The sequence below is a fragment of the Grus americana genome, chromosome 1 (assembly GCF_028858705.1).
Source record: "Grus americana isolate bGruAme1 chromosome 1, bGruAme1.mat, whole genome shotgun sequence".
NCBI classification, from domain to species: Eukaryota; Metazoa; Chordata; class Aves; order Gruiformes; family Gruidae; genus Grus; species Grus americana.
The window spans coordinates 81685526-81711402 of record NC_072852.1 but is presented as its reverse complement, the minus strand read 5'-3'; the positions used below and the strand labels follow the sequence as shown (position 1 = coordinate 81711402).

At 40.3% G+C, this 25877-nt stretch overlaps 2 protein-coding genes across 6 annotated transcripts in view; one reads left to right on the top strand and one right to left on the bottom strand.

The window, feature by feature from the left end:
* KLHL42 (kelch like family member 42) overlaps positions 1–5546 on the bottom strand; it is a 13141-nt gene extending 7595 nt beyond the window's left edge. Inside the window, exon 1 of the mRNA XM_054837418.1 lies at positions 4654–5546. Coding sequence (XP_054693393.1) covers positions 4654–5546 — 893 coding nt within the window. The remainder of the gene's footprint in view (positions 1–4653) is intronic.
* Positions 5542–25877, top strand: MANSC4 (MANSC domain containing 4). Of its 5 annotated transcripts, XM_054837466.1 has the most exons (7): positions 5542–6162; positions 7358–7526; positions 12889–13033; positions 15837–16241; positions 20551–20685; positions 21659–22336; positions 24336–25877. In XM_054837466.1, the coding sequence occupies exons 4-7, from the start codon at positions 16013–16015 to the stop codon at positions 24338–24340; spliced, it is 1047 nt and encodes a 348-aa protein (XP_054693441.1). In that variant the 5' UTR covers positions 5542–6162; positions 7358–7526; positions 12889–13033; positions 15837–16012; the 3' UTR covers positions 24341–25877. The 5 variants fall into 5 exon arrangements, with proteins under 5 accessions (XP_054693441.1, XP_054693432.1, XP_054693424.1 ...); XM_054837457.1 differs by lacking the exon at positions 7358–7526 and having other exon boundaries at positions 13002–13033; positions 15840–16241; positions 21659–25877; XM_054837449.1 differs by lacking the exon at positions 7358–7526 and having other exon boundaries at positions 13002–13033; positions 21659–25877.

Below are 25877 nucleotides of genomic sequence, written 5' to 3'. Positions count from 1 at the left end.
TGTTAGGACAAGACCGGGTACGAGCTGTCTTCTGATGTCCCTTGTTTCCTCTCAAAGGAAGCCCAGGAACACAAGCAAGAGCGAGCTGTGGGGTTTTACCACAGGTCAAAATACATTTTTCATTCAATAAAGATTAAGTGCAAAGCACTATTCACACAAAGGAAGAAAAATGTAATGCACGAATGCAAAGGATGTAGGGGTCAGAGTGCATAGCTCTCTGAATGCAGGCAACATTCAACAACTTGAAAAAAACCCTACGTTGCCCTGGATTGCATGAACAGCCACAGATGTATCTGTAGGAGACCACTCTGAAAGTGGCTATCACGAGGACAGCAAGCGTTCTTCTTATTCACTGACAAGTATCATTCATTCAGTATACAGCAAGAAAAAGTTAGTATAGGTATTAGAGAGGACTTCCTGATCAGAGGGGTGGCTAAACATGGGAACAAGTTACCTGGGAGGAAGGAGGTTGGAATCTACGTTGCTGGAGGGTTTCAAGAACAAGTTAGACGTGTATTTGCAAGATAAGCTTGGTCCTGCTGTAGAACAGGAGGCTTGGACTAACTAACCTGTGGCTCCTTCCTGCTAAATGATCAACCTTAACCTTAAAAATTCTCACAACTCAGATGACTTCTTTATTCTAGAATTAAAGCATTTAAAACAAAGAATCATGAAAGCACAGTTACAAAAGCAATTCCAAAGTGTTTTACATTTTTTGCATGAACTACTGTTTTTTAACATTCCTTATATGAGTCTGCAAAGCACACTGCATCCAACGTTTTGCTTTGGAAGCATGTGATACATTTGTGATAAATATGACATGAATATTTCTAACTTAAAAATTTCTGAAAAGTCTTTTTCCCTCAACACAGAGAATTTTGAGTGGGGGGAAAAAAAAGCTATTAAAAAATGTGGAAAGATAAGGTCTCATAAACCGCTACCATTCCCCAGGAGCATCCTCTCCTATATTCCTGTAAGAGTCCTCAGAGTGGCAGCAGTTCAGGCACAGATTGCTCACAAAAATCATGTTCCATGTGTATAATCCCAGCCAGGGGCTTACAAGGGTCTTCCAAGCCTGGAAGATTTACCTGCCATGAGTAGGAAGGTTCTGAAGGAAAATAAAAGTGGAATATACAGCTGTAACTGGCACATGCAGTAGAAATCCTATGAGTATATTATTTTTAAATAGCAAATTTCATCTGACAGCATTGATTTAAAGAAAAGTATGGAAAGGTACTCAAGGGCATTACTTGAACACTCCCCAACGTGCTTTGTTACCTTCGTGTCCCCAAAGACCAGAAGTGGTCTTGGGTGTTCTTCCATGAAGAAAAGTCCAGGTCGTTCTCTGAAGACACTATCCCAAGTACAGCAATATCTCTAGAATTAAGAGATCTAGAAACTGTGATCTGTTATGGACCATTTGTGACCAGCAAATGAGGCTAGATTTAGCCCTCGGATGATGAGAAATTTCAGGCTCAGTCACAAGCTTCCTATATGAGCCTGAGAAAATTACATTATCTCCCTTGTGTATGCATAAATAGGAAATAACACTTTCTCAAGCTTCTATGGACATCACAAGAATAATATACAGGAGTAACTGGTTGTGAATAAATTTGAAACTACGGTAATAAGACCTCTACATCTAGAAAGAAAGCTAACAGCTATAACCTAAACCAGAATGACTGCTAAGTATTTGGCATATGTCCGATGGCGTTTGTCTTATACTTAGAAATAAGTTGGGACTATTTCATCCATGCACGTGCAGAGAATCCCAGCATCCTGGGATTCTATATTACAATAATGGAAATAATTAAAGATAAAAATATCATAGAATTTACAAGGTTTGTTGAGGACAGAGAGCTTCTGATATTAACAGGAAATCAGCACAATTATTTCCATAACTCCTCAGCCTTCCCTTGAGTCCAACACATGCATCCTTTCATATAGGCCAACTCCAGTTGAAGTCAAACCAACTTCAACGGGAACTAGAACCCTCCCTCAAGGTATGTAAAAAATTAATCCATGGGATGTAATTATATCAGCTGACATAACTTCATTTGGCAGACACTCACATGACTGTAATTCCTAAGCAGCACGCTGGGCAACTGCCCTGCTTATTTTACTACAGCATAGCAAACTAAAAATACAACGCTGAGCAAACTGCAGATCTAATTGCAGCACATCTGTGTGGCAGACAGGCATCAACGCTGTTCGTGTTGAACGCAAAATCCCTGATCCTAAAAATCTCCCTGCTCTTGGCTCCTATGGCACAGGCCATCCCTTCCTGCGTTCTGGCCACAAAGTGTCAAGTGTGTCATCAGAGAGCTGAAATGTTATGTCAGATAGAAAAAATAATAATTAATAACTTCAGAGTTGAGACTCCATGAAGATGTACAGTCATTCAGGGAGAACATACTCACTTGCTGCTACCTTGCAGTTTTGGGGCGGGCGTAATTCTGGGTTCTTTTTAGCCTGCAATAACTACCACAAAATGTAAGAATAGAGACTATTCCAAAAACATCCATTTGCATGCTACCTTTTTGCAGTAAATGGCCAGCATAAAATCCTGTGCTAAGGAATACCTTGCTGCTGCCTGTGACAGGCTTCAAGCTTAAGTTGGTATGGCAGTGCGGTTGAAAACAGTAATACAAGGAGAAAATATCCATGTGTTTATTTCAGATATAATGATTATATATCCTAGAAAAAAGGGAAAGTCGGGCAGGAAAAAGGCTGATCTAGAGTTTGAACAGCCAGGTCATGAGGTGAAAAAAGGGCCTCGAAAAAGCATTTTTTAACAGGCCCTCATGCGGCAGAATCATCGCACATAATAACATCTCTCTTGCTATACACATCGCACAAACCAATGCCAAAACCTCGTAACTTGATCAACGTGGGACTTCTATGTTTAAGTTAATTTCCATAGGAGATAGAGTGTGGGCTGACCCCATCATCCCTTTTTACCGAGGCCAACACGCTCTCAATCGTGCTCACGTAGGCAAAACTGCCAAAGCGAGGCCAGCTAAAACATCTCAGTTCCCACAGGCGCCTCGGTGAAGACTGCTTAGAGGCTCACTCTCTAAGAAATACATCTGTAAGAAAAGGTGTTTCCAGTGTTCAAAAGCTAAACATTCATTTTACAGATGAAATTTTTTCACAATACCATTCCAAGAAGCCAGAAATACTGAAAAATTAATATTTCTGGTCAATTACGAAGACTGATTATAGAAGCAATCGTTTCAGTGAAATTCTCACAACAATACAGGAAGTGAAAAAAAGGGTGAAATGGGAAAGAACTAATTTTAGGTCAAACTCCTGTTTTGAGGGGTTTTAGCTGGCAAGAGCTAAATAGAGATTGGAATAGAGACTGCAGTTTCACTATCCAGATGCAAAGCATTTATGCCAACGGTTTGGGTCTGCATGCTCTTTGGATTTAAAGGATGGAGAAGAGAATTTCTGTTCTACAATGAGTTTTGCCCTCCTTACTTGTTCTTTTTCAGACAGAGAAGATAAAAGATTTAAACACTTTTTCTAAAATGGAAACAATGAAGAAGTTCACGTTGGATAACAGAAACATTTTGTTTCAGTGAAGTAAAAGGCTTTGTTTCGAGAACTCTGCAGCGTGATTAAGGTAGAGCAGCCACAACCTTTGGCCAGGGAGATGGCCTCTCTTCTTGGGTCACCCTCAAAGCTAGCTCTCCATTATTCTTTCAAATGTAAATTATACAAGTGTTTCTGAATACTAACTTAAATGTACGTGTCAAACAAACAATTCAAAAACATAAAGGAAAAAAGCAAAATGGTCAAAATGATGAACGATTCCCAAATCCAAATATTTTCATAAAGTGAGAAATTTCTCACAATTTTCCTGACATTTTTTTGGTGAATATTTCACTGAAATGTAGGCCTACAGAACATTCAGATTTTTATGAAAGTGCAAACCAATGAAAAACTGTTCCATGTAAATCTTTTCAGCCATCTCCAGCTCTGATAGAATGTACCTCCCCACTAAGAGCAGAAAAACTTGCCATTTACAGTACCGGAGTTAAAATATACCACAAAGAAAGTAGAAGAATTTTATCTTTGGTTGTTTGGGGTTTTTTTTTAAAATCTTTGCTATTTCAAAGAGAATTTCTACTACCTGACAGCTGTTTGGAGAGGCTGGCTCCTTGTATACTACAGTTTAAAGGAAAAGTGGGAGCCCACCACCATTTCACACCGAGGTAAATGATCACGCATGGTGGAGGGCCGTAGCACAGTCCTCCTCTGATGCTTACCCTAGCTCATGTTGTCCCACAGCTGAGGCCGTAACCACCAGCATCTATGCAACAAAGGTCCCCCTCACCCTTCCCTTGCCACAGCAGCTCCCTGCGCCATGCAGAGGGAGAGAGGCAGCAGCGTTGTGCTGCGGTGGGATGACTGCTGCCAGTAAAGACAAGGTTTGCCAGGCCTATCCGGTTGCACGCTGCCAAGCCATCGCCAAGCACTGCCGTCCTTCCCACCACATGATGCAAGAGACACGGGTGATTCACGGCACAGAGATGGGTCTGAATCACTTCTCGTAAGATTGAGTCCAGTCAACACCACATGACTCAACAGGGTCTACTTTGACAACATACATGGACACACACGTGTATTTCAGGGAGCAGGGGTTACCTCTTCTGGTTCATTGAAGCCAGCTGACTCCATTCATTTAGGCAAGGGTTGTAACAATGGGCAGCCGAAATCTCCTGGCTGGTGATCCTGTAGCCCCCGACGATGAACAGGTAGTTGTCCAGCATCGCTGACCCATAGCCTCGGACGTTCACCAGATCAGGGGGCAGGTTGTTGGCCAGGGGCAGCCACCTCTGCGCTTCCTCATCATACCTCAGCATAGACCAGGGGGCTTCCACCTGAGGGTGACAGCCGGGAGGCAGGCCCAGGGAGGAGGCACCCATGAAGTCCCCGATGGCCACGAGGGTGGCGGTGCCCCTCATCCGCCTCTCTTTCAAGTGCTGCTGGAGAGCATGGGGCAGGAGGAGATGCGGCCGGGCATCGGGCCTCCGCAGCACCTGATGGTAATGGGTGGCCATGAAGTCTAGACAGGCATCGTGCAAGTCCTGGAGACCGTAGACCTGAGCCAGGCGGTGCAGCTCGAAGCAGTTGCCCAGCCTCACCTGAGAGAGGAGCAGGCGGAGCAAGGGGGTGACCTGCAGGTAGGAAGCGGCCTCCACCAGCTCCTCCAGCAAAGGGGGCTCCTCATCGCCCCCCTCCTCCTGCTCCAGCCTGGCCAGGCAGGAGGTGTTGATGAAGTCCAGCACCAGCTCCAGCCCCAGAGCGCTCAGCCCCCCGCGCAGCAGCTGCTCCTCCTGGCCCTGCCCTGCCTCCCGCATGCCCGAGCGGTAGAGGGCTCGGAAATAGTCACTCTGCTCGATCAGCTTCCTCTTGCACACCGGGTAGCACTTGTCCCCCAGCCGGATCTGCACCACTTCCTCCCCCGCACCGGCCCCATCCCCTTCTTCCCCTTCCCCCTCCTCTTCCTCCTGCCGCCGCCGCTCCGCCAGGGACATCGCTCACCCCCTCCCCTGGCTGCACTTCAGCCCGGCCGCTGCCGGTTGCGGACAGGCTCCTCCTCCGCCCCGGAGGCCGCTGCCGGGATGGGAGGAGCGGAGCGGCGCCGGGCCGGGTCGGGACGCGACGCGCCGAGCCGGGCCACGCCGGTGGAGGCGGGCAGGGAGGGAGGTGCTGCCGCGGCCCCGCCGGCTCCGTCCCTGCAAGGAGAGAAGGGGAAGGGAAAAAAAAAAAACCACCACGGAGAGGAAAGAGAAAAAAAAGCCCTAAAAAGGCAATGTTGAAGCGCTCAGGCGATGGCCGGGCCTCTCCGCGCTGCCCGGCTGCCCGCCGGGGCCATCGGCGCCAAAGGCACCCACCGCGCTCGGGCCCTGTGCTGGGGAGGGGGGGATTTTTAAGCTCATGTGCTCGGCTCCAGGGTGCAGTTACAGGCAAAAGGTGTAGCGACCGCCCTGCCTCCCCCTCTGCGATCCCCCTGCCTCCCTCTCTGGCACTGCCAGAATTGGGCCGGGATCGCAGCTCCAGCCGGCAGCTCTCACCTCTTGCCATAAATGTCCTTCTGCATCCCTGGAGAGGGGGAATATTCTCGAATCGCACACGCAGGAAAAAACTACGGTACGTGTCCGTGTATTTGTGCACAGCCAGGGAGGAGGCAGGAGCGCTACAAGTCAGCCTGATGCCGCGGCACCTCGGCACCGTGGCATTCGCTAACGAAGGCAACACAAAGGATCCTCCTGCACGGCTGGCGCGGCAGTAGGATTTAGGAGCAGAAAGTACGATTTGTAATTCTGCTACGACCTTCCCGATTCCTCCTGCACAAGCCCCTCCGTGTCTCAGCTCTCGGTTTGGTGTATAAAGATACTATATAACCTGTTGTGCTACCCTATCTTTTCTATTTAAACTCAGTTCCTGGAATAGGACATCTAGGTTATTCATGAGGAGAGTGATCCACATACCAGGGCCCTGACTTTGTTTGACGTGAACAAGGAAAGAGCAAATTATTAACTGGGCAACTGAACATCTTGGGCATGGATGAAGTGACTGTTTTGCTGTTTGCCTTCTTACATTCTTGAAACATAATGACAGTCTTTTTTTAAAAAAAAAAAAATTGCTGAAACAGATGAGGAAGTCATCTGCCATCCTGCGTATTCTTATACAATTATGCTTAATATAAAGAGTTTAAAAATATTTTTTTCTATTTTTTATCTTTATAAAGATATTTCTTTCACTTCATGTATTGCAGACCACAGAAAATCTTTTCCTTTAGCAGTAGTGTGACTCACCTTCAGTTTTCAGACAACTCCCTATTTCCACTACTCAGGAGGGATCATTTCCCCCAACTGTTAAAACTCTTCAGAGTGGTATTAGGCTGTTTCTTTTTCTCTTTTTTCTCTTTTTTTCTTTTTCTTTTTTCTTTTTTTTTTCTTTTTTTTTTTAAGGAAGACAGGGTTGTTTGCCTTTTACCATTTCCTCTGTGAAATGATCCTCTCTGTGTTATGCTGATCTTCAGCTTCTTAACTCTAGCCCATACAGGTGCCATGAATGTCAATCTCAGAGTTACAAATGTTCTTTTCTGCTGACTTTTATAAAAGCATTTGCTGAGGTGAGGTAGATTTCTGTGCATTTTTATTTTCTATGTCACTTTTTCATCATCTTGCTTTTGAAGGGCCCATTTAATGTTCTGAAATTCTGTTATATAGGATCTCAACCAGTTCCAAAGAGCAATCTTCAGCAGCTTCAGTCCCTGTCTAGGTCACTATCACCTCTCATTTCCAACCCATATGTCCTTCTTGTACTTTAATTCCCACAGGCAGATATTTCAAGGAATTGTAATCATTCATACTCCAGAGGTAAACAGAGAGCTCGCGTTCATCGTGGCCATTAAGCTCCCTTGTTGGAATACAGTATAATTGCCAACACGGTGGTATGATTGCCATCTTTAGACATCTGTTTTGGAGTCTTGTATGTTTGATGTATTGGTAAGTTAGCTCCTAACTGGTGAGTGATTTTTTCCATGTAGTTGGTTATGACAAGTTCTGTTCCCTCAAAGTGTTGACACCGCAGCCTGGATAGATGGAATATTTCCTCTGTTGCTTTATGTGCCTTCCTGTTGCCTTATGTGCCTGCACCTGCCACTGCCAAGGATTTCAAGTCCATCTTCCTCACAGCTCATGAGGTTTTTAGTAGACTGGATTAGTTCTGTCATGTACTAATAAGTATTTTCTTCCTGCCAGCAAACTTTTGAGAGCACTGACTTTAGCTTTCATCAGGAGCTGTCACATGCAAAAGGGGTCAGCAGTACTGTGTTGAATGGCCACTTTTGCAAAAAGCCTAAATCTGTCTCCTTAACCGATTGTTTTTACTAGGCTGATTGTCAGCTATCAGGGCTTTATCCAAGCTTAGGACTGGGCAATTGCATTAAGTCAGAGCATGCTGACAGCGCACTTCCCTTGTTTTTTTACTACGCTAATCAATCGGTCTGTATGGTGTGCTTATATAGTACTTACACTGCAAATGCAGATAATTTCATCTGCCTTCAGTCCACCGCTATGCTGTTTCATGCTAAGATCAATAATTCATATTTTTGTACTGGAATCAAAAAGAAGGTCTTGCTGTTCCACCAGCAATCATCTTGGTTGATCTTAAGAGAGTAAGAAATGTATTTTCCAGAGTTAAAAATGGAACTATAGTGCTAGAGCTACAAAGTAAAAATCTGTAGTTAAGAGCCATAAAAGACTTGTATGATCTTTGAAACAAATATGAAAGACTATCACTCTTTAAGAACATGCTGAAGCATGAAACAACATGAAAACAGGTTTGCATCATGGTAGAAATTAAATGAGCGCATGTTTAAAGAACATACCCTGAAGAACAAGACATTTACACAGAGAGGAAGACAAGGGTAACTATGCTCAGCTTTTCAATACCTAGCTTTTAGAGCTTGGTTTCTGGAGCAAAATCTTCCAGCTGTTTTAGAGAATTCAGGTCTCTCTTTACAGTGCCGGAGAGACAAATTTATCTCAAGGAAAAGGATTCCCAAGTGCCAACAAATGGAGCGGGAAGGCACCAGAGAGTGTCAATAAGAGCTCTCTTTCTCTAGAGTTGAGATGGCCATTTCTGCTTGGGATTCACAGTCTAGACACTTTTTCCTGTGCTTGGTGCCTGAACTATTTTCTTGTAGTTAATGCCTGAATTATTTCCAAGGCTGAAGAGAGATCACTCTTTTCTTTTAGAAAGACTTGGAAATGGAAGAAGCTCTTTTATACAGCAGCTACATTGTAATAGACCATTCAACCATAATACGGAAAACCTAAGCTTCTGACCCTTTCTCTGCCTGGGCATACATTTCTATAGCCCTCTGACTTTTCCAGCATAGCAAAAGCAAGGAAACACAGAGAGTCAGGAGGAGCTACTGCTACAAAGGTAGGAAAAGCAAAGCCAGAGATAACTAGACAAAAGTCGCACTCTTTCTGTTTTGCGTGGAACTCGGCTCATGCCTCCTGACTGGCAAGGGACGCGTATAGGGCTGGTGGAAGCCCGCTCTGTGTGCTAAGACCGAAGCCTGCTCACACCTTAGATTCACTTCAAGTATTTAACACTGCTTAGATTTACTCAGAAAAGCATGGCTGCTTGTTCTTCCTCTGTGAACCACTCAATGGCTTTGTGCGGTAAGCTGGATGGTTCTCCAGACCGGTAAGGTCACAAGACACAGCAAAGGAGGGGTAACAGAAGTACCGGTGACTGGGAATCAGAATGACAAATGCTTTTCTTGGCAGGAAACTTGGTTTACACATGAAATATATCGCCTGAATTTCTTTGTGGGTCTAGCCCAAGTTGACACAAAAAATCTGCAGCAGAGGAGAACCAAACCTCCTAAGCACCAGTACAGTGCCTAAAGGAAGACTGCAGTGGGTTTGTGTTTGGTTTAGGCAAACCTTCTCTTGATTCGACACAGGGACAGAAGATAATACGTGAGAATCAGAAAGTAACACCAAAAGACCACATAGAGGGGGGGAAAAAAAAAAAACAAAAGAAAAATTAAATTCCTTTCAGCCTTATTAATCTAAAATGTGAACTGGAACCAAATCAGGGGATATTTAAAATATACATGCTATCTAATATAAAATATAAAGTGCCACATTCTTCCCCCTGAGACGCCAGGGAATTGTACTGTACTGCCAGGGAACTGTGTATTTGTAATAGTGGAATTACTCAAGAGAGGAATTAGTCTTTTGGAAATGATTCCCCAACTGCTGCCATTGTTTAGTATTTTCCTTGTCGCAGGATACAAACTAAGCATCTGTGGAACATAGGAAATATCCTGCAGTATTTCAGCATTAAAAATATCAGTGTTCTAAAGGATCTTGGCATTTCTGAGAGGAACTGACTGGAGCATAATTTTATTTCAACTGAAATCTTTAACATTTGTGAAGGATGAGCTGCTAAATAAAGGTAATTTCTTTTTTCAGATTCGCAGCCAAACAAAGCACTTCTTACCCAATGCCATTAGCAATACTATTCCTAAAAAAACCCCCAACCAAACCCACTCCTATTTCTAATGGCACTTGTTTAGACTTTATTCCCTATTTTCTGTTTAATTTTTCTGCTTTTGATGTACTACTTAATATTTTTTCCTTGCAACAAATGTATGTTGTAACACTACTGAAAAAATACTTGGAGTGGTTGGGTTTGGGGTTTTTTTTGAATAATGATTATTTATTATCAAGTACTTAACTTATCCCTGCATTAGTCAAATTTAATGAGTGATTAATACTAATTATCTGAGCTCTGTCTGGGCAGCACAAAGGCTGTTCCAATAGTCTGTGTGCTAGTGGGCATTCTCTATGGATCATGAACAGGCTCAGTCACCTGACAGCAGAATGGAGGCACGAGCGTGTAAATCGTTACAATGGCGTTCAGTCTGTTCTGGGTTTTTATGCCAAAGACCTAGTAAGAAATTTCCTTGAAACTCTCTCAGGTGAAGTAAGTGTTCCCTGACAAAACCTGAATGGGGGTCAGGCTGCAGGAGTGCTCTGCCTGCTGCTGCACCTCCTCTTAGGGATGTTTGTTCTCCACAAAGGCATCGTGCATCCCCAGCCAGAATTTTCTTGTGTAGCTCTGTCTAGAAGAGAGTAAACTTGACCCTTTTGAAACAGCATATATTTTTAAATCCTGGTGCAGACAGGCAGAGCTGAATTTTAGTACATAATAACTAGGTAAGATGAATGGTAATCCACATGGAAGACTTTCACTAAGTATCCAGCTGTATAAAATTCATCGCAATATTGAAACTCCATCCCCTTTGCCTAGTTTCAAGTTCTGTCATAAATCAGCATTCGTTCATTAGGGTTTGCTAAACATTGTGCCTTTTGTCATAAACCTTGGCTCAAGTTTACATGTATGCCAGTAGATTTATATTTGTATAAAGCTAATCTGGCTAAGACTTCTGTTGCTTTTTGTTTGAACACACAGATTCCAGCCTTCGTGCAGAGTTAGTCTGAAGCCAAGCTCCGAGAGAATCTCAGGGCCTGGCAGCCCCTTTGAACCAAGGGTTTAAAAAATGGTTTGCACACAGTCCCAGGAAAAGAAACTGTAATATTTCACCTCTTTTTACCATGTTGCTGGGATGGGATTGAAACCAGAATCTTGAACCCAACTGCCCCAAACCTTGGAGAAGGTCAGATTCATTAAAAAATTGATATATTGCTCCAAACCAAAATCTGACCACTAATAGCTGTTTTTGACAAAACGGTTCTCTCAAAAAAATGCTGTTTTGTTGGACTTCAGACATTTTGCAAGAATGTTTTGACTTCAAGGAAATTTTAAAGGAGGAAGAAAGTGAGCGCCGTTTTCAATAATGTCAAAAAGATTTTTTTTTTTTCAAAGTACTTACATTTCACTATTTCATGATTCATTACATTAGTATTTTATAACTTTTATACTATAATAGAATTACAGTGACATTTTCTGGCATTATCAAAATACTTAACTTACTTAGGTAAAATTTTGACCTTAACACTGCTGTAGTAAAGGGAAAACATGTATATATATAAGAAAAACAAGATAAAGATGATTTTGACACAGGCCTGCAATTCCATTTATTCACACGGAGTGCAAAACAGGCACAGAGCTCTGCTGACTTCAGCAGAGATTATTAGGGCTGAGGTTGCATGGCATTATGCCGCACATTTGATTAAATAAGCTTGCCGATATTCAGGGGAGGCCGTAGGCAGGTTCATACCTTGCCTGGGAAACTGCAGGCTTTGGTCTCACTTCTCAGCTGGTAGTTGTCATCCTTCAGCTGCTCGGCCACAGACAACCTAAAGCACAGATGATTTAAGCTGACAGGTTTGACTTTATCTATAGCAGAGGAGAAGTGTTTTGCACAGTTAGCACCGGTCTCTTCCCACACGCGGGACTGGCTGGGTCTGTGCCAGCAGCAAGCATTCGCTGCGTGTTTCTGCATCGTCATGGCAGCATGGAGGAGCGTTGCGCTGCCACATCTGGGCCTCGGGGGGTATCTCTTGCTTCTCTCCTACAACCTACTTGGGGAAGGGAAGACGCAGACAGGTGGGCCGACTGTCCTCTCTTGTCTGGTCTGCCTTTACGTGGGGGATGTGTCCCTCTCTGATCATACTGGCTTCACCGCCACTGACAAAGCAGAAGAAAGGAGAAGCTATCAAAGACAGGCACTAGCCTTGGCTGGGACACAGCAACTAACACAGGTACTGTTCAAGCATCGACGCCTGCGCTCCAGCTTGACCCGGGACATTGACTGTCCTCCCGCGTTAGGGCTGAGAGGGGACTTCAAGACATTCAGCAGAGAAGCACAGGACAATGACAGTGGAGACAACAGGTGACCCATGAACGTGGCCAACGTGCAGTGTAGTTTTAGACGCGCTGATCTGACTACAGAATCAAAGCCTTGGCATTTTTAGTCCTTTTCAGGATTGCTGTCCTATGCTATATAGATTCTTTTTTCTGGTCTTTACGTATTCTGAGTACTAGAACCATGTATTGCATATAAGGTAAATATAGTTCCAAATATCAGTATATTTCTGTTACTTTAGATGGAAAAAGTGTCTGCTTTTGTTTATATTTGGCAAAAAAAGAGTTAATGCCTGATGATGAATCCTTTGTGCTAGGAAGCCCTTGGGTTGTGCCATTATCAGTGCCAGCCCAGGTGGAAAACTTCAGGTACTGTTTCTGTTTATAAAAAGAATCATTAGAAAGATCATTCTCTTCCTTTGTGGCCGGTACAATTATATCTCTTTTACTGAAAGGTCTGCAAAGACATCCATGGTCTCACAGAAAAGGGGCAACTGCCTTTTTGTTTTCCAGGAAGACATTTGAGAAGACCGATGAAAAGAATTAATAAATAACATGAAGTGCTGGTCTGATACTGGCCAGATACTAAATACTAACAGTAACAGTCTCTTGATCCCTCCTTGCAGAGCACATGGAACAGTCGGTCACTGGTTTGCAGGTAAGACTCGGGTATTTTCTTCTTGCAAAATGTTTGTGATTTAAAACTTCAGCATTAAATTGTAAATAGGCATTTCCCATAGAAAAGTCAAAGTGAAATTACGGTGAAGCTGGCAGAAGACTCTGAAATTTAATAGACAGAATTTTTCAGTTTTTAAAGGAAATTGCCTAAAGCAGCCACTTATTTACTTATTTATTTCAATCTCTTGAATTAAATAAAATGTTTCCCTGCAGAAGCAGAGAAAGGCGAAAGAATGAAAAGTAATGAAAAGGAAAAAAGGCTGCTTGGTTGAAGCACACAGCAGAACAGAATAAAAACATGAAAGTACTAAAACTAGCAACGTGTCTATTGGTAAATGGTGGCAAACAAAAAAAAAAATATTTTAAATATACATTGAAAACATAGATCTGTACACAACAGGGCTGGTTACCCAAGTCTATTTTTTGCAAATACATAATTAAATATTATGCACAGTGAGTACTCTCACTTACTGTGTTTGGTGACTGCCTCAATGGAACTAACAGGTACTTGAGAATTTGTTGCTTTGGTCAAAACATGATGCCAGAGAAAGACATACAGAATGGTCTGAAAGATGCTCAGCTGCTCAGGCATGCTCACATCCAGTCTCGTACTTTATCTTAATGTCTGGACAGAGCCCCACTGAATTCAAAGAAATTGTGTGGGATTTCAGGTCCATCTAACCGAAGTAGGTCAGAGGGCTGGTCCTTTATGATTATTATTTTTTTCCTAAAAAGCAAGAAGTAAATGTGTTTATTATCTACCCATACACTTTGCAAGGCACCAAACATACAAAACGAGAGGAACTGAGACAGCGTAATCTTTATGTAACTACAAATACATATACCATTAAAGCTACCTATTACATCTAATTTTTTGCTCATACAAATAATTCTATTTATTTAAATGGACTAAAGACATATTCAGCTTTACCCGATATAAGTACTTGTTTTGTATCAGTTTAATCTCCTTGTTAAATGCTTCCCCACATTGTTTAGAATCTTCTGGATTTCTCTTCTTGGAGATATGGGAATGGTAGGAGTGAGGAAAGCAATCAGGAATCAACATTTTTGCATGCAAGTTTTACAAAACAAAATAGAACCAAAATTCATACTGAATGCTGGAGGTAATGCCAAAATACAGGCATATCTTTCAAAATTCTGAGTGTGTCCCATATCAAGTGATGCTTTGGAATATTTGGAAAGCTGAAACAAAAATTTTAGAAAAATACACTGTCAATAATGCTTATGGCAATGGTAGATAAATGCCTAAAAACATCCCTGTGCAGTCCACTGCACAAAACTAACCGGAGTAGTGAAACGTATTTAAGGTTTTTAAGTAGTAATTTTCACAGAGATGAAAATAAGAACTAAAGCACACCAAACTACCTAAACTAAATAAAACAACCCAAGTACCAAGAGCTGTTTTTCAGGACAAAAGCTTAAAGAATTACCCACTGATGCTCTTCTTTACAATTTAATTCATGTATTCCCCACAACAGACATACAGTCTGCATAAAAACAGACATTTGATTGGAATCTTCCTAATTATAGCCAGTAGTTCCACTGAAATAAATAAATGCCTTGGTCTTGCTACTGGATCAACAGGAGTTAACCTGCTCTGAGCTTTATTATTTTCTAAGGAGCTCTGTAAGGAACAAAATTGTATGCGTGTTGGCTCATTTCCAGTCTGGGGGCCTTGTTTTGCAAAACAAACACCAGCTATAATGGCTAAAGAATTAAAATGAGTTTGAGGCTTCCCTCTCTCCATGTAACTGATCTATACTTCATGTAGAACTAGGGAAATTCCGTGATTCTAATCTTGAAGGTAAAAAAAATGCAGTCTAAAATATTTGTATATATTCAACACACAATGTTTATTGCAGACAACGTTATTTCTACCTAATTCTCTCAACTTCACTATATCACTAGTCCATGGAGTTTAAATCAACTCATGTATTGTAATATTTTAAAGCCTTTGTGTATGAAAGGCATACAGAAGTGGGAATCAGGGATCAAACTGGGTCCTTTTAAGAAAAAAAAAAACACTTGGGAGTTTCAGGTTTCAGACCAGGTGCTTGAAAAATGGCCTCCCTACACGCCAACTATATTTTCTTTCTTTCTTTCACTTTCACAGACCTTCTCCAAGCTTAAACAGAAGCAGAAAAACCCATACAGATTGCTCAATATTCTTGAACTTATTAGGGACAGGACTTCAATTACCTGTCTGGTCCGGAGATGAATGTAGGTTACAGCCTTCTCCAGTCATATTCGTCTGTTCCTAGACCTTTGCAAATAAAATCGTATTATTCTTGCAACCAACCAGTGCAGGGAAGGGGAACAAATTTCCCCCACTGGCTGGCAGACAGAATTAGATAGTTCAGTTTGTTAGTAAAGAAGAAAACTATGTTTGCAGCCACCAGATATTTCAAAAATTGTTAAGAAACTAAACTGAGCTGTTTCTTCTGTGTTGAGTGTAATAGTGTGCCTGAACAAAGTGGCAGACCTACCTGCTCTCAGGTGACTGTACCGCGTGCTTTCAGAGCTGAGCTGAAACAAAACGCTGAGCTTACTGTTATTCACCACGCGTTAAGGCTGCCAGCCTAGTTTGGTCTTTGAAGGACAAGAGACGCAAACTGGGGACCAAAGAAGCAAGTTCTCCGAATGACTAAAAACAACCTGTGCCTCTTGTCTTTCAAAATCTGTCTCCAAATAAATAAGTTAGAGAACAACAATAAGAACTATTATAATCGGATGTAGCTCATAAAATGACTGCTTCCTTCCAGCAGCTGACCAAACAGCATCATGGGAATTGTTTGGAAAAAGCATCCCCTGGCTCATCGCCCTGGCAGAATCGGCAGTATCCTCACCACTCAAGGGATTGTCTCTTGAAACGCTGGTCCACACTTTAGTGCATCCATGGAGAAGAAAGCGCGCTGACTAAGCCCGTTACATTGAAGAAATGGTTCTGCTGGTGGCAATAGCAGAAGTGCTGTTGGTTCTGGGTTTGGCCGTGGAGTCAGACTCTCTCTGCTCGCCCACTACCTTTTACAAGAACTGCTGGATCCGGCGCTTCCCAGGTCTTCTGATTGACCTGCAGGAATCGCAGAAGAGGGGAGCCCAGGTGCTGAAGATTTATGCAGAAGTCTCACCCCAACAGTGCAGTAAAACCTGCTGCCTTCTGAGGAATGGTGAGTGTTTATTACCAAGATTGTGGCATACATTAAAATTTACATCACAACATATGAGGAAAAACGTTTTGGGTTATTTTCATATAAAAATTCCTTTATCTGAAGAAGAAATAATGAAAAAAAAAAAAGACAAAACTCCCCCAAAAACCCCAAAACCAAAAAACCAACCAAAAACAAAAAGAAAAGGATATATGTATTTTTTGAGGCAGGAAAGCAGAGGCACATTGTAACTGTTCCCCCATCTTCAGTCTGATAGAAAGGAATTTGATAACCTGAATTTTTTAGAAGACCACTAGAAACATATGAAAATGTTAAGCTCTGCTTTGAAATTTTAGATCTCTGTTACAAAGCTTGTGAGCAATGCCAACATTAAAACAATAATTCTTCAGTATCCATTACCATCTACTCCCGTAGAGAAAAATCAGTGACACTGATTCCAGCAAGACTCTTCTTCATGGAGTCTGGTACTAGTCTAGGACATGGTGAGGGAGAAAGGGGAGGGAACATACAATTTGTCCTCCTCTGAAATACAAGAATATTCATTTTCTTGAAGAGAGCAATCTCTTGTTCTGTGTTTACACCATGTTTCTGGTGCAAGCCAGGCATAATGTTGCTATGAACAATAACGTTATAGCAATAAATAATAGCAGTTATTCAGCTGGCAACCCCTTGTAAAGTCAGATTCAGTATAAAAATAAGAAAAATCATTGCTTGTCTTAAGCCCAAGACAATACTTTCTCTGTTTCACACTGCTTTGGTTCACTATAGGAGTGTATGTTAGGAGTGTATGTGAAGTGTGTGTCTGCAGTGCCTAAATTTGACTGCAAAACTCACAGGACTTGAAACGTTTTTGGATATGGTGGATGAAAGTGAAGTACCAGTTAATAAAAACAGTCAATATAAATGTTGATGAAATTTTGAATTATGAGCAAAAATATGACCTTGACATAACTAATGTAACTGCCAGGAGCATTCCTGGGAGGAGTCAACTTCTGTCTTAAATATTATGAGGAAAGAACAATTATATACATTTCACCAATGTTTTTGCTATTTGGACAACAAACTTTTTCTCGTAGAACATGGGACTGGATACCTTACAGAGATAAGTAAAGGTAACGTGGAATCTCTTTTTTATAATGTTACATAGTCAAGCACAAGGTTTTTTTACAATCTTAACTAAAATAGACATTAGATGGTATTTCAAAGATAAGCTTTAAATCAGCTTGTGGTTTCCTTATAATCCCAAAGAGACAGATGTAGCCACTACCACAAACACTACTGCCAATAAATATCCTAATTAAGATGTCAAGAAATGTGGATAAGAAGTTTGATAAGAGAATTTTCTTTGTTGGATTCTCAGTAATAGCGCAGTTACTGAAAGCTAATCTTACAAGATAAAAAGAAAATTTTAAATAATTTAAAAACAAGAAATAAAACATGTTGTTTATATCTCCTCAAACCAATGCAAAATATCTTATAGCATGCTTTATAGTATTTTTCGTGACCAAAGAACTATCCTTCCTTACAAAAAAAATAGGCTTGTGACTTATTTTCCTTACCTGATTTTATGCAATGAAATCCAGCACAGATCCCAAAGAAAATATACCCACAGAAGCCAACTTCTTCAGATGAGATTTTTTTTCTACTATTTAATGATGTTTTCATAAAGCATGCAAAGTAATCATTAAAATGAAACACATTTATAATTATGTTGTGCTAAAAACCAGAGTTTCTAATGACAACAGAACTTTGCACAAACTGGGAAGATTGGAAAGCTTTCAAAGATCTCACTCCTCCCTTCAAACAAATACATGTATTTTCAGGTAGTTTATATATTCTTAAATAAGATAGTTTCTATATCAGAAGCCTGCATAGCTTTCATGTATCACACTGAAAAACAAACATAAAATATACTGTTAGCACAAAACATCCATTCTTTGACAAAATCCAGAGCACTGTGTACCTGGGTCTGAGGAAAGGGCACGTACTGCTACATGTGATGCAAGTGAAGAACAGTTTTCTGATGGAAAAAAAATCATCAATGTGAACAAATATCTGAAAATTGGGATTTTTCAAACAATGACTCACTAATACTGCATTGTTAGTGTTTGCAGAATGTTTAAGAATCCTTGAACAAAAGATATCACAGAAAAGCAAGCACTACATCAATATTTCACAGGAATATCTGAAGGGCTTTGTCTTTTAAAGGGTTAACTTATGCTAAAAACGATGCAAAATGTTTACTGATGCCTAGAAATAATTCTATATTCAGAATTATTTTCTTAAAAATAGTCACTGGATTTTAAATTCCTTTATCTATAGAAGCCAATGGTTTTTTTTATGTATCACCTGTAGAAATGCCTGTAGTCCTCAGGAAATATATCACAATAGTTATGTACTGGCTAAATATGCTTCTCTAACACTACAAAATGTTTCTAATCTTTTAAAGAAAAACATAAACCAATATATAAATGTGTATAAATATAACGAAGCCAGAGCTTTCTACAATCCCTGTAAGATTATCATTCTGTCTTCCACAAGTTATGTTCTTCCACTGTTTTTGTAATCAGAACCTTCTTTGTACCAGTCTCACTTTCATAAATACCTACTCTAAGCTCAGGGTCCTATGACAGAGAACTGGAAACTGATGAAGCCTAACTAGAGGTATATACAGGACATGCAAATTATATCAGTGAAAGAAAAAATGCTGATTATCATCTTTCATTTAGCTTTGATGACAAATCATATCTTTACCTTGCTATCATCAGAGTTTAGGACCCCAGTTTTACTTGCAAATATTACTGTTTTCGTTTCAGCCCGGCAGAAAATCTTGATCGTTATAAGTAAGTAGCTAAAAAACACAAGACAATATAAATTCTGTAACAGCACTTCTGTCATGAATTTTTCTTCCATGGAGCTGCCGAATGTCTGTTGTTCAGATGGACAGAGTGCATTTTCATTGCAAATGTTTATTTAATGAATTGTATACATTTTTTGGAAATAAATGCTTCTGTCTTAGGGCAGATAAGTTCATTATCACAGAAAAACATTTTCAAGGCATGTGTTTACTGTGTTAAGTCTATGATGCAGTATCAAGGCTACTAGATGAAAAAATACAAATAATACAGAAAAGACAGGTTTAGTGTATTTTCTTCCTTTTTTATTTGTAGATAGGTAAGGGATTTTATTTTTTTTTTAGTTACACATAAAATGGAAAGAGTTGCATGATGTTTTCTGTCGCTCAATGCAGAAGTATTACAAATTATTTTCATTACTTACAAATGTGAGAAAAATGTTTGGAATAAATACCTAAGTAAACAGAATACATTTATAAAGCCCTGCCCTGCCAATACATTTTTAATTGCAGGTAGCCATATTAGTTCAGGTATGGAGGTTACATTCAAGGCAGGTAAAATGAAATAAATAAAAACACCAAAACATTGTACAACTAAAAGAAAAACTAACATTGATCCTGTGCCCAGCACATTCATATAATAAAATAAATTTAACTTTTGACTTGAGATTTTGATGTACCGTGAGGCTCTGGAAGAAGAATCTTTCCTGCTTTTTATATACTGTGACTCCAACCACAAGTATTTTAGCATATATTTTCAATCTAAACCTAGGATTGGTGCATCTATATACTTTTGAAAATCAGGTTTGAGTGACAAGTTGTTCAGGTATTTTTCATTATTACTTTGGCCTTGATTTCTCATGTGGGACGATAAAACTGAACCTCCAAACATAAATGAAGAATTGTCTAAACTACTCTATTCACAGAAATACAATAGCCCAAAGGCAAACAAGGAAAACGAATGGGAACTGGCAGCAGGGCAGGATGTCACTTATTTATTGTAGTTCAGGATGTTTTTTAAATAGTCTAGGTGAAATGAATGGTTTCTGTCCATTTTCAAGTAGACAGATATATTACACAAGAGCAAACACCTCAAAGTTGTCTTCTTTGATAACTTTACTTTTAGAAATGGTCCACTCACTGCATCTGAGACATGAAGGAAGACAACTGGTAGGAGGACTACAAGCTAAAGCATACCATTCTATTTAATCAGAGACCCATTTAGAATTCAGATGGCTATTCTATTCCTTTTCTCCAGATGTAAAATAAGAATATAAGTACTTCTGCTTTTCTGACTGGATGTTTAATTAGTTTGTATGATAATGAGAGAACCACAGATTTAAAGTACTATGGAGCTGCCCAGTGTTAATGATCTTCTAATGTTAAATAACATAACATGCAAAATGCAATGGTCATTATGCTGATAAGCTCAACTTTATTCTTTTTGTATTACAGTTTCCTGCAATCTAGCAGTGTTCTACCATGGAGCCATTTATAAGAATATGAATTGCCTGCACTTGTCTTGCCCAGCATTGGAAAGTTGCATACTAAAGGCTAGAATCAATGCCATTTTGTACAACATCACAACAGGTAATTAAGCATTTCATTTATAAAGGCTGAAAACATAGCAACTATAGGAAAGGTTAAAATTATACTAGGTCATTTGCTGTGCTAGAAGATCTTCTGAAGTAACATGCAATGCTAAAATACCGTAAGACTTTTTTTCTTTTTCATTAATGTACCTACACCTGAAACTACTTCCCCCCTTTCTTCCACTATATGAGTATATGAGAAAGGACCTTGAAAATAACCTGCTCTCAAGATTTATGCTCTGAGTACCTAATCAATACTATGCTTGGGGAAAATACCGCACCAGATCTGAGAGACTGAGAGGCAAGGCTGCCCACTGCTCCATGTCCCCAGACCCAAGCAGTAGCAAGGCTGAAAACGTATTCCCATTAGGCACATGTACAAAGAGCACACATACATACCACGAGTATACATATATACACAGCCAGCCACACAGGTAACACAGACAAACACATAAAGCAGACACACAAACACAGGCAGCACCAAGAGCCACATCCTGCTTTTTCTGGCTGCACAGGATGGAGATCTGCTAGTGAAAATAGATATACGCACACATGTACAATGCAAATCTCGCCGGCAGCTGGGCTCAGATGCTCTCTCTGCCCAGTCTGGACCCGTCTCCCCATTTGCTGTCACCCAGATGTATGAGCCCCTGAGGGCGCAGCCACGCACATGCACACACGCGCACAGCTTGCCGGGACTCCCCTACTCCCCAGTAGCCTAGGTCCCTCCCTTTCCTCACCTTTGGTTCCTTCCCTTTAGCATCCCATAGTAAATCCTATGCAATCCCAAAATGCACTTCCCTTGCATCCAATAAGGTGTCCCATAACCCTAGACAGCGACACCCCCGGTCCAAAAGGTGTTAACGGGTATTATTCGGGCTCCTCAACCTGACATTGTCTCCATGTGCTCCATTTGTGGGAGTGCAGATGAGCTTTTATCACATAAACTCACATTGTTTATGATCTAATAGGGATTGATCCAGATCTTCTTATTTTTGAAAAACTGACTTCCAAAGAGCCAAATGCTCACTCCTCACCGAGTAAATATGAAAGGCAAAACAGCACCAAGATCACTGAGTGGGAAAGATGCCAGCATCAAAATGCTACATCAAGTTCTCTTCTGCTCCAAGCTGCATCTTCTACAACTAGCCACGGCTTAACAGCAAACACTTACACCTCCAGTACAAGCCTGATGGTCCAAAAAACTGAAGTTACTACTTATTCCAGGGCAGAAAGTTTTCCACCAGATGATCATTTTGCTAAGAGGACAAGCACAACTTCAGTAAGCCCTAGGTCAACCACCAGCTCAGACAAGAAGACTGTACACTCAATTTTGATATCCAAGTCTGCCGAGGTATTATCCCACATGCCCACTCCTCCTCGTCTGAACAGCAGTAAGCAACACTTAAATGAAACCAAAGGCTACAGTGGTAGGAATTATACTTCAGATAATGAGGCACCTGCTTGGGAAGATGCAGCTTTGGGTGTCTGGTTGATTCCTGTTGTTCTTTGCTCTTCTCTCATCTTCCTCTGCTGTTGTACTGTTGCTTTCACAGCAGGGCGTTGCAGCAGTAGGAGAGGTCAGTATAAGCCCATAAGGAGAAGAACAACCATGTCAAGACAATTCATAAAGTATACTACTGTCAAAGGTAATTTGTAAAATACTGCCACCATACTTGTTTTGGAACAAATAGCTTTTTAAAAATGAATTGTATATACCAGCTTATTTCTTTTACAGAACCAAAGATAATTTTTTCACTGATGGTTTCAGAATCTTTCAGCTGTAACTTAATTCTCAATAGATGAAATAGAATTCTCTCTCTTTCGGTAAGAAGTACACGGTCACAGCTCCCACTGCATGCTCAGAGATGTTCGAGCACATTTTGGTTCATAATCTGACCCAGACTGATGCCTAACAAACAGTATACACTTTCCCTAATTTAAGAGAGCAGATTCACAGCAGCCGTATCTGTCTTTTCCCCTGACTTTGAACTAACCTGAGAAGATTAAGTGTAAGTGTAATCAGTAATACTGACCAAAGTTTTATAGTATCATGAAATCATTTAACTCTAATCATCCTTTAATTGCCTGAGATCTCATTGTTTCTATAAAACCTGTCAATTTTTCTCCAAGTAAGTTCTAGATTTACTTTTTTCCCCCATTTATCCCTAATGAGACAAAACAATTTAGCCAGCACTCCTTACTTCTTCAAAGAAAAACACCCCAAAGAACCCAAGTCCTCAGAACTATTGAATTCCATTAACTCATACCCAAACATCTGGTCAATCTTTTTGCTTTACTTTTACCCCACTTCTCACTTCACTCTTCTGATACCAATCACTTCAAATGTTTTTCAAGCCCCCCCAGAAGCACCTTCAGACTTCAACTGCTTTTATAAAGTTACTTGCTCTGCAATGCATTGGCAAATCCATTCTGTTATTGGCTAAGGAAAACACAAATGCAGCTAACATTTGTTCCCACCTTGCCATTAGCATCAATCTGCGTTGTCCACCTTGACTTGCTTTTTCTTGCCTACTCATATTTATCGTTTACATCAGTAGTTTTTTAAAATAGGGACAGTCATTTAATATACGTTGCATAGGAATACACAAAATGTTTTGAAAGGTCTATAAGTTAGATTTATAATAAAAATCCCTTTTTTTTTTTGTTTCCTCATCCTGTATAGTCTATTCATAAAAGTGCTCCTCCTGAATATAAATCAAGTGACTAGGTCAACACGGTAGCAAGGTATTTCCTTGCCTTACCTTACTCAGGAAGTTTGCTTAGCAAAGCAAACATTTTCAACAGTAACCAGGATTGTTCTTCCTGTTTTAAACTTGTTGACGTCTCAGAGTTTCTCACTTTCTTCACTTGCTGTAAGAAGTTTCTATTTCCCAGACAAATGTAAATGTTATAAAAGGTAACAATAAAAAATAAAACTGATTGTCATGTCTATGTAGCATTTTAAAACTAGTAAGATTCACTCAATGTTCAAAGACTATAGTGATGAGGTTGTAAGGCTACATGAATACCTCATTACAGTTGAGCAGGTTGGTTTCAGAGGAAAAGACCTCTCTAAAATTATATTTTAGCCCACATTGATCAGCACTGCAGCTTAGAAAACTGAAGTTTAAAAAAAACCTTGCTTATAGTATTTGATTGACCTTGTATGCTAATTTATGTGTAATAGAAGAGAGACTGACACAGGATAAGAACATTTTAAAGGAGTGGGCTTATTTAGGCAGTTGAAATAACACAAAAGAAATTCCTTCTATTTTAGCTAGAAAAATTAGGATTAGGTATGATTTAAGGGCAGTTCTATGCTTACATGTAAAGCAATACAAATTCTGGAGATGTATCCACTGCATGATGTACTTTGAATTTGAACAAGCCGACTTTTATCAGCAAATTGTACTTCCCTAATTCATCACATGGCTGAATCTTGCACGTAGTTTAACTATTGCTAAGAATTTCAACTAAGAATGATGAGACCCCAAGGGCTCTTGACAGGTATTCTTTTCCAGGTTTTTAACACCAAAAGGAAAGGAACTAGGAGAAAGGAACCAAGATACTCTATATTGTATCAAAAGATGAATGGCGATATCATAGATAAATAATGTATGTCTCGTGATGTGCTCATTATCTTAGGGTAATCTTCATGGATCTGACCCTGAAATGGAAAAGCCTCAGGTCTGACTCATTTCATTAGGAAACAAAGGCACACATCTATCAGAGGAGGAACTTAGTTCCTCAACCTGTAGATTACTGTGATGTGTTTTATACCCTTTCTCCACGACTTACACTGGAAATGGCGATGTGCACCAAGACCGTCAGTATGCTCTTTTTTGGAGTAGGAGCTGCAGACCATGTGGCTCAGGATTCTCTTTGTACAGTGCTCTACCAACCATTCTCTGTCAAATTCTGAAGGAAATGTTCAGGGCTCAGTCACCAGTGAATTTTCTGTTAAAGACACAACCAGGTATAACTCAATTTATAAAATCTTAACCAGAAAATGAAAATTTTGCAATGTTCATGTATTGATCTCTACCACAGATAATGTTCAGATGCTTCACACATCATGACAACCTGATCAAATATATTAAATAAACAAACTGATTAACCATATGCTCCAAGTCAAATTGTACTTTTCATCTCACCCAATATTGATGACAAGCACATTTTGTCATAGGATTCTCCCACAAAACACTGCAGCCAGAATTGTCACATCAATTTGCAATGAAAGTGCTTTTTAATTTTTTGTTTCTCCCCATAATTTTTAAAATCATGTAACAAAGGAAAACACATTTTAAAACCAACTTACACCTAAAATGTAAAGATATATCAAAAGTTGATCTAAAATCCAGCTAGTTGCCTTTCTGCTTGTCTATTTGCTACCACATGAATAAACATCCAATGTAATGCAGTAATACATAAGTGTCTTATGAAATTGTCTCTTTGTTTGAAATGGTCAAAACAACCAATATGGTGAAGTGCATGTTCACTGCCAAAGCAGGGCTTAACAAAAAAACACACTTTGAATAACATTGCATTTTTATATGACTAAGAGTTAAAAAGTCTAAATTTAAACTCAGAAGAATACTTCATAACAGAACTTCCTGGGGCCTACAGGAAAGAAAGATGGAGAGGGACTGTTTATCAGGGAGTGTAGTGACAGGACAAGGGGTAAAGGGTTTAAACAAAAGGAGGGTAGATTTAGATTAGATGTTAGAAAGAAATTCTTTACTGTGAGGGTGGTGAGACACTGGAACAGGTTGCCCAGAGAGGTTGTGGAGGCCCCCTCCCTGGAAGTGTTCAAGGCCAGGCTGGATGGGGCTTTGGGCAACGTGGTCTAGTGGAGGGTGTCCCTGCCCATGGCAGGGGGGTTGGAACTAGATGATCTTTGAGGTCCCTTCCAACCCAAACCATTCTATGATTCTATGAACTAGATCTGCACTCTGTGATGCCTTTCTTCAGGCTGAAGAGAGACATTAAAATTCTGCTTGCGTTTGCTTTATAATCTCAATTGCTCCTAAAGAGAAGACATTGCTTGAGAAATTAAGGCATTTCAACTGCACAAACTTTCAAGACCTTGCAGCACTGAATTCCAAATATAATTTCTCCTGAAAATCAGGGAACATACTAAAATTATTATAGCTGCATAATTGCATGTAGGTTTTAGGATACAGAATT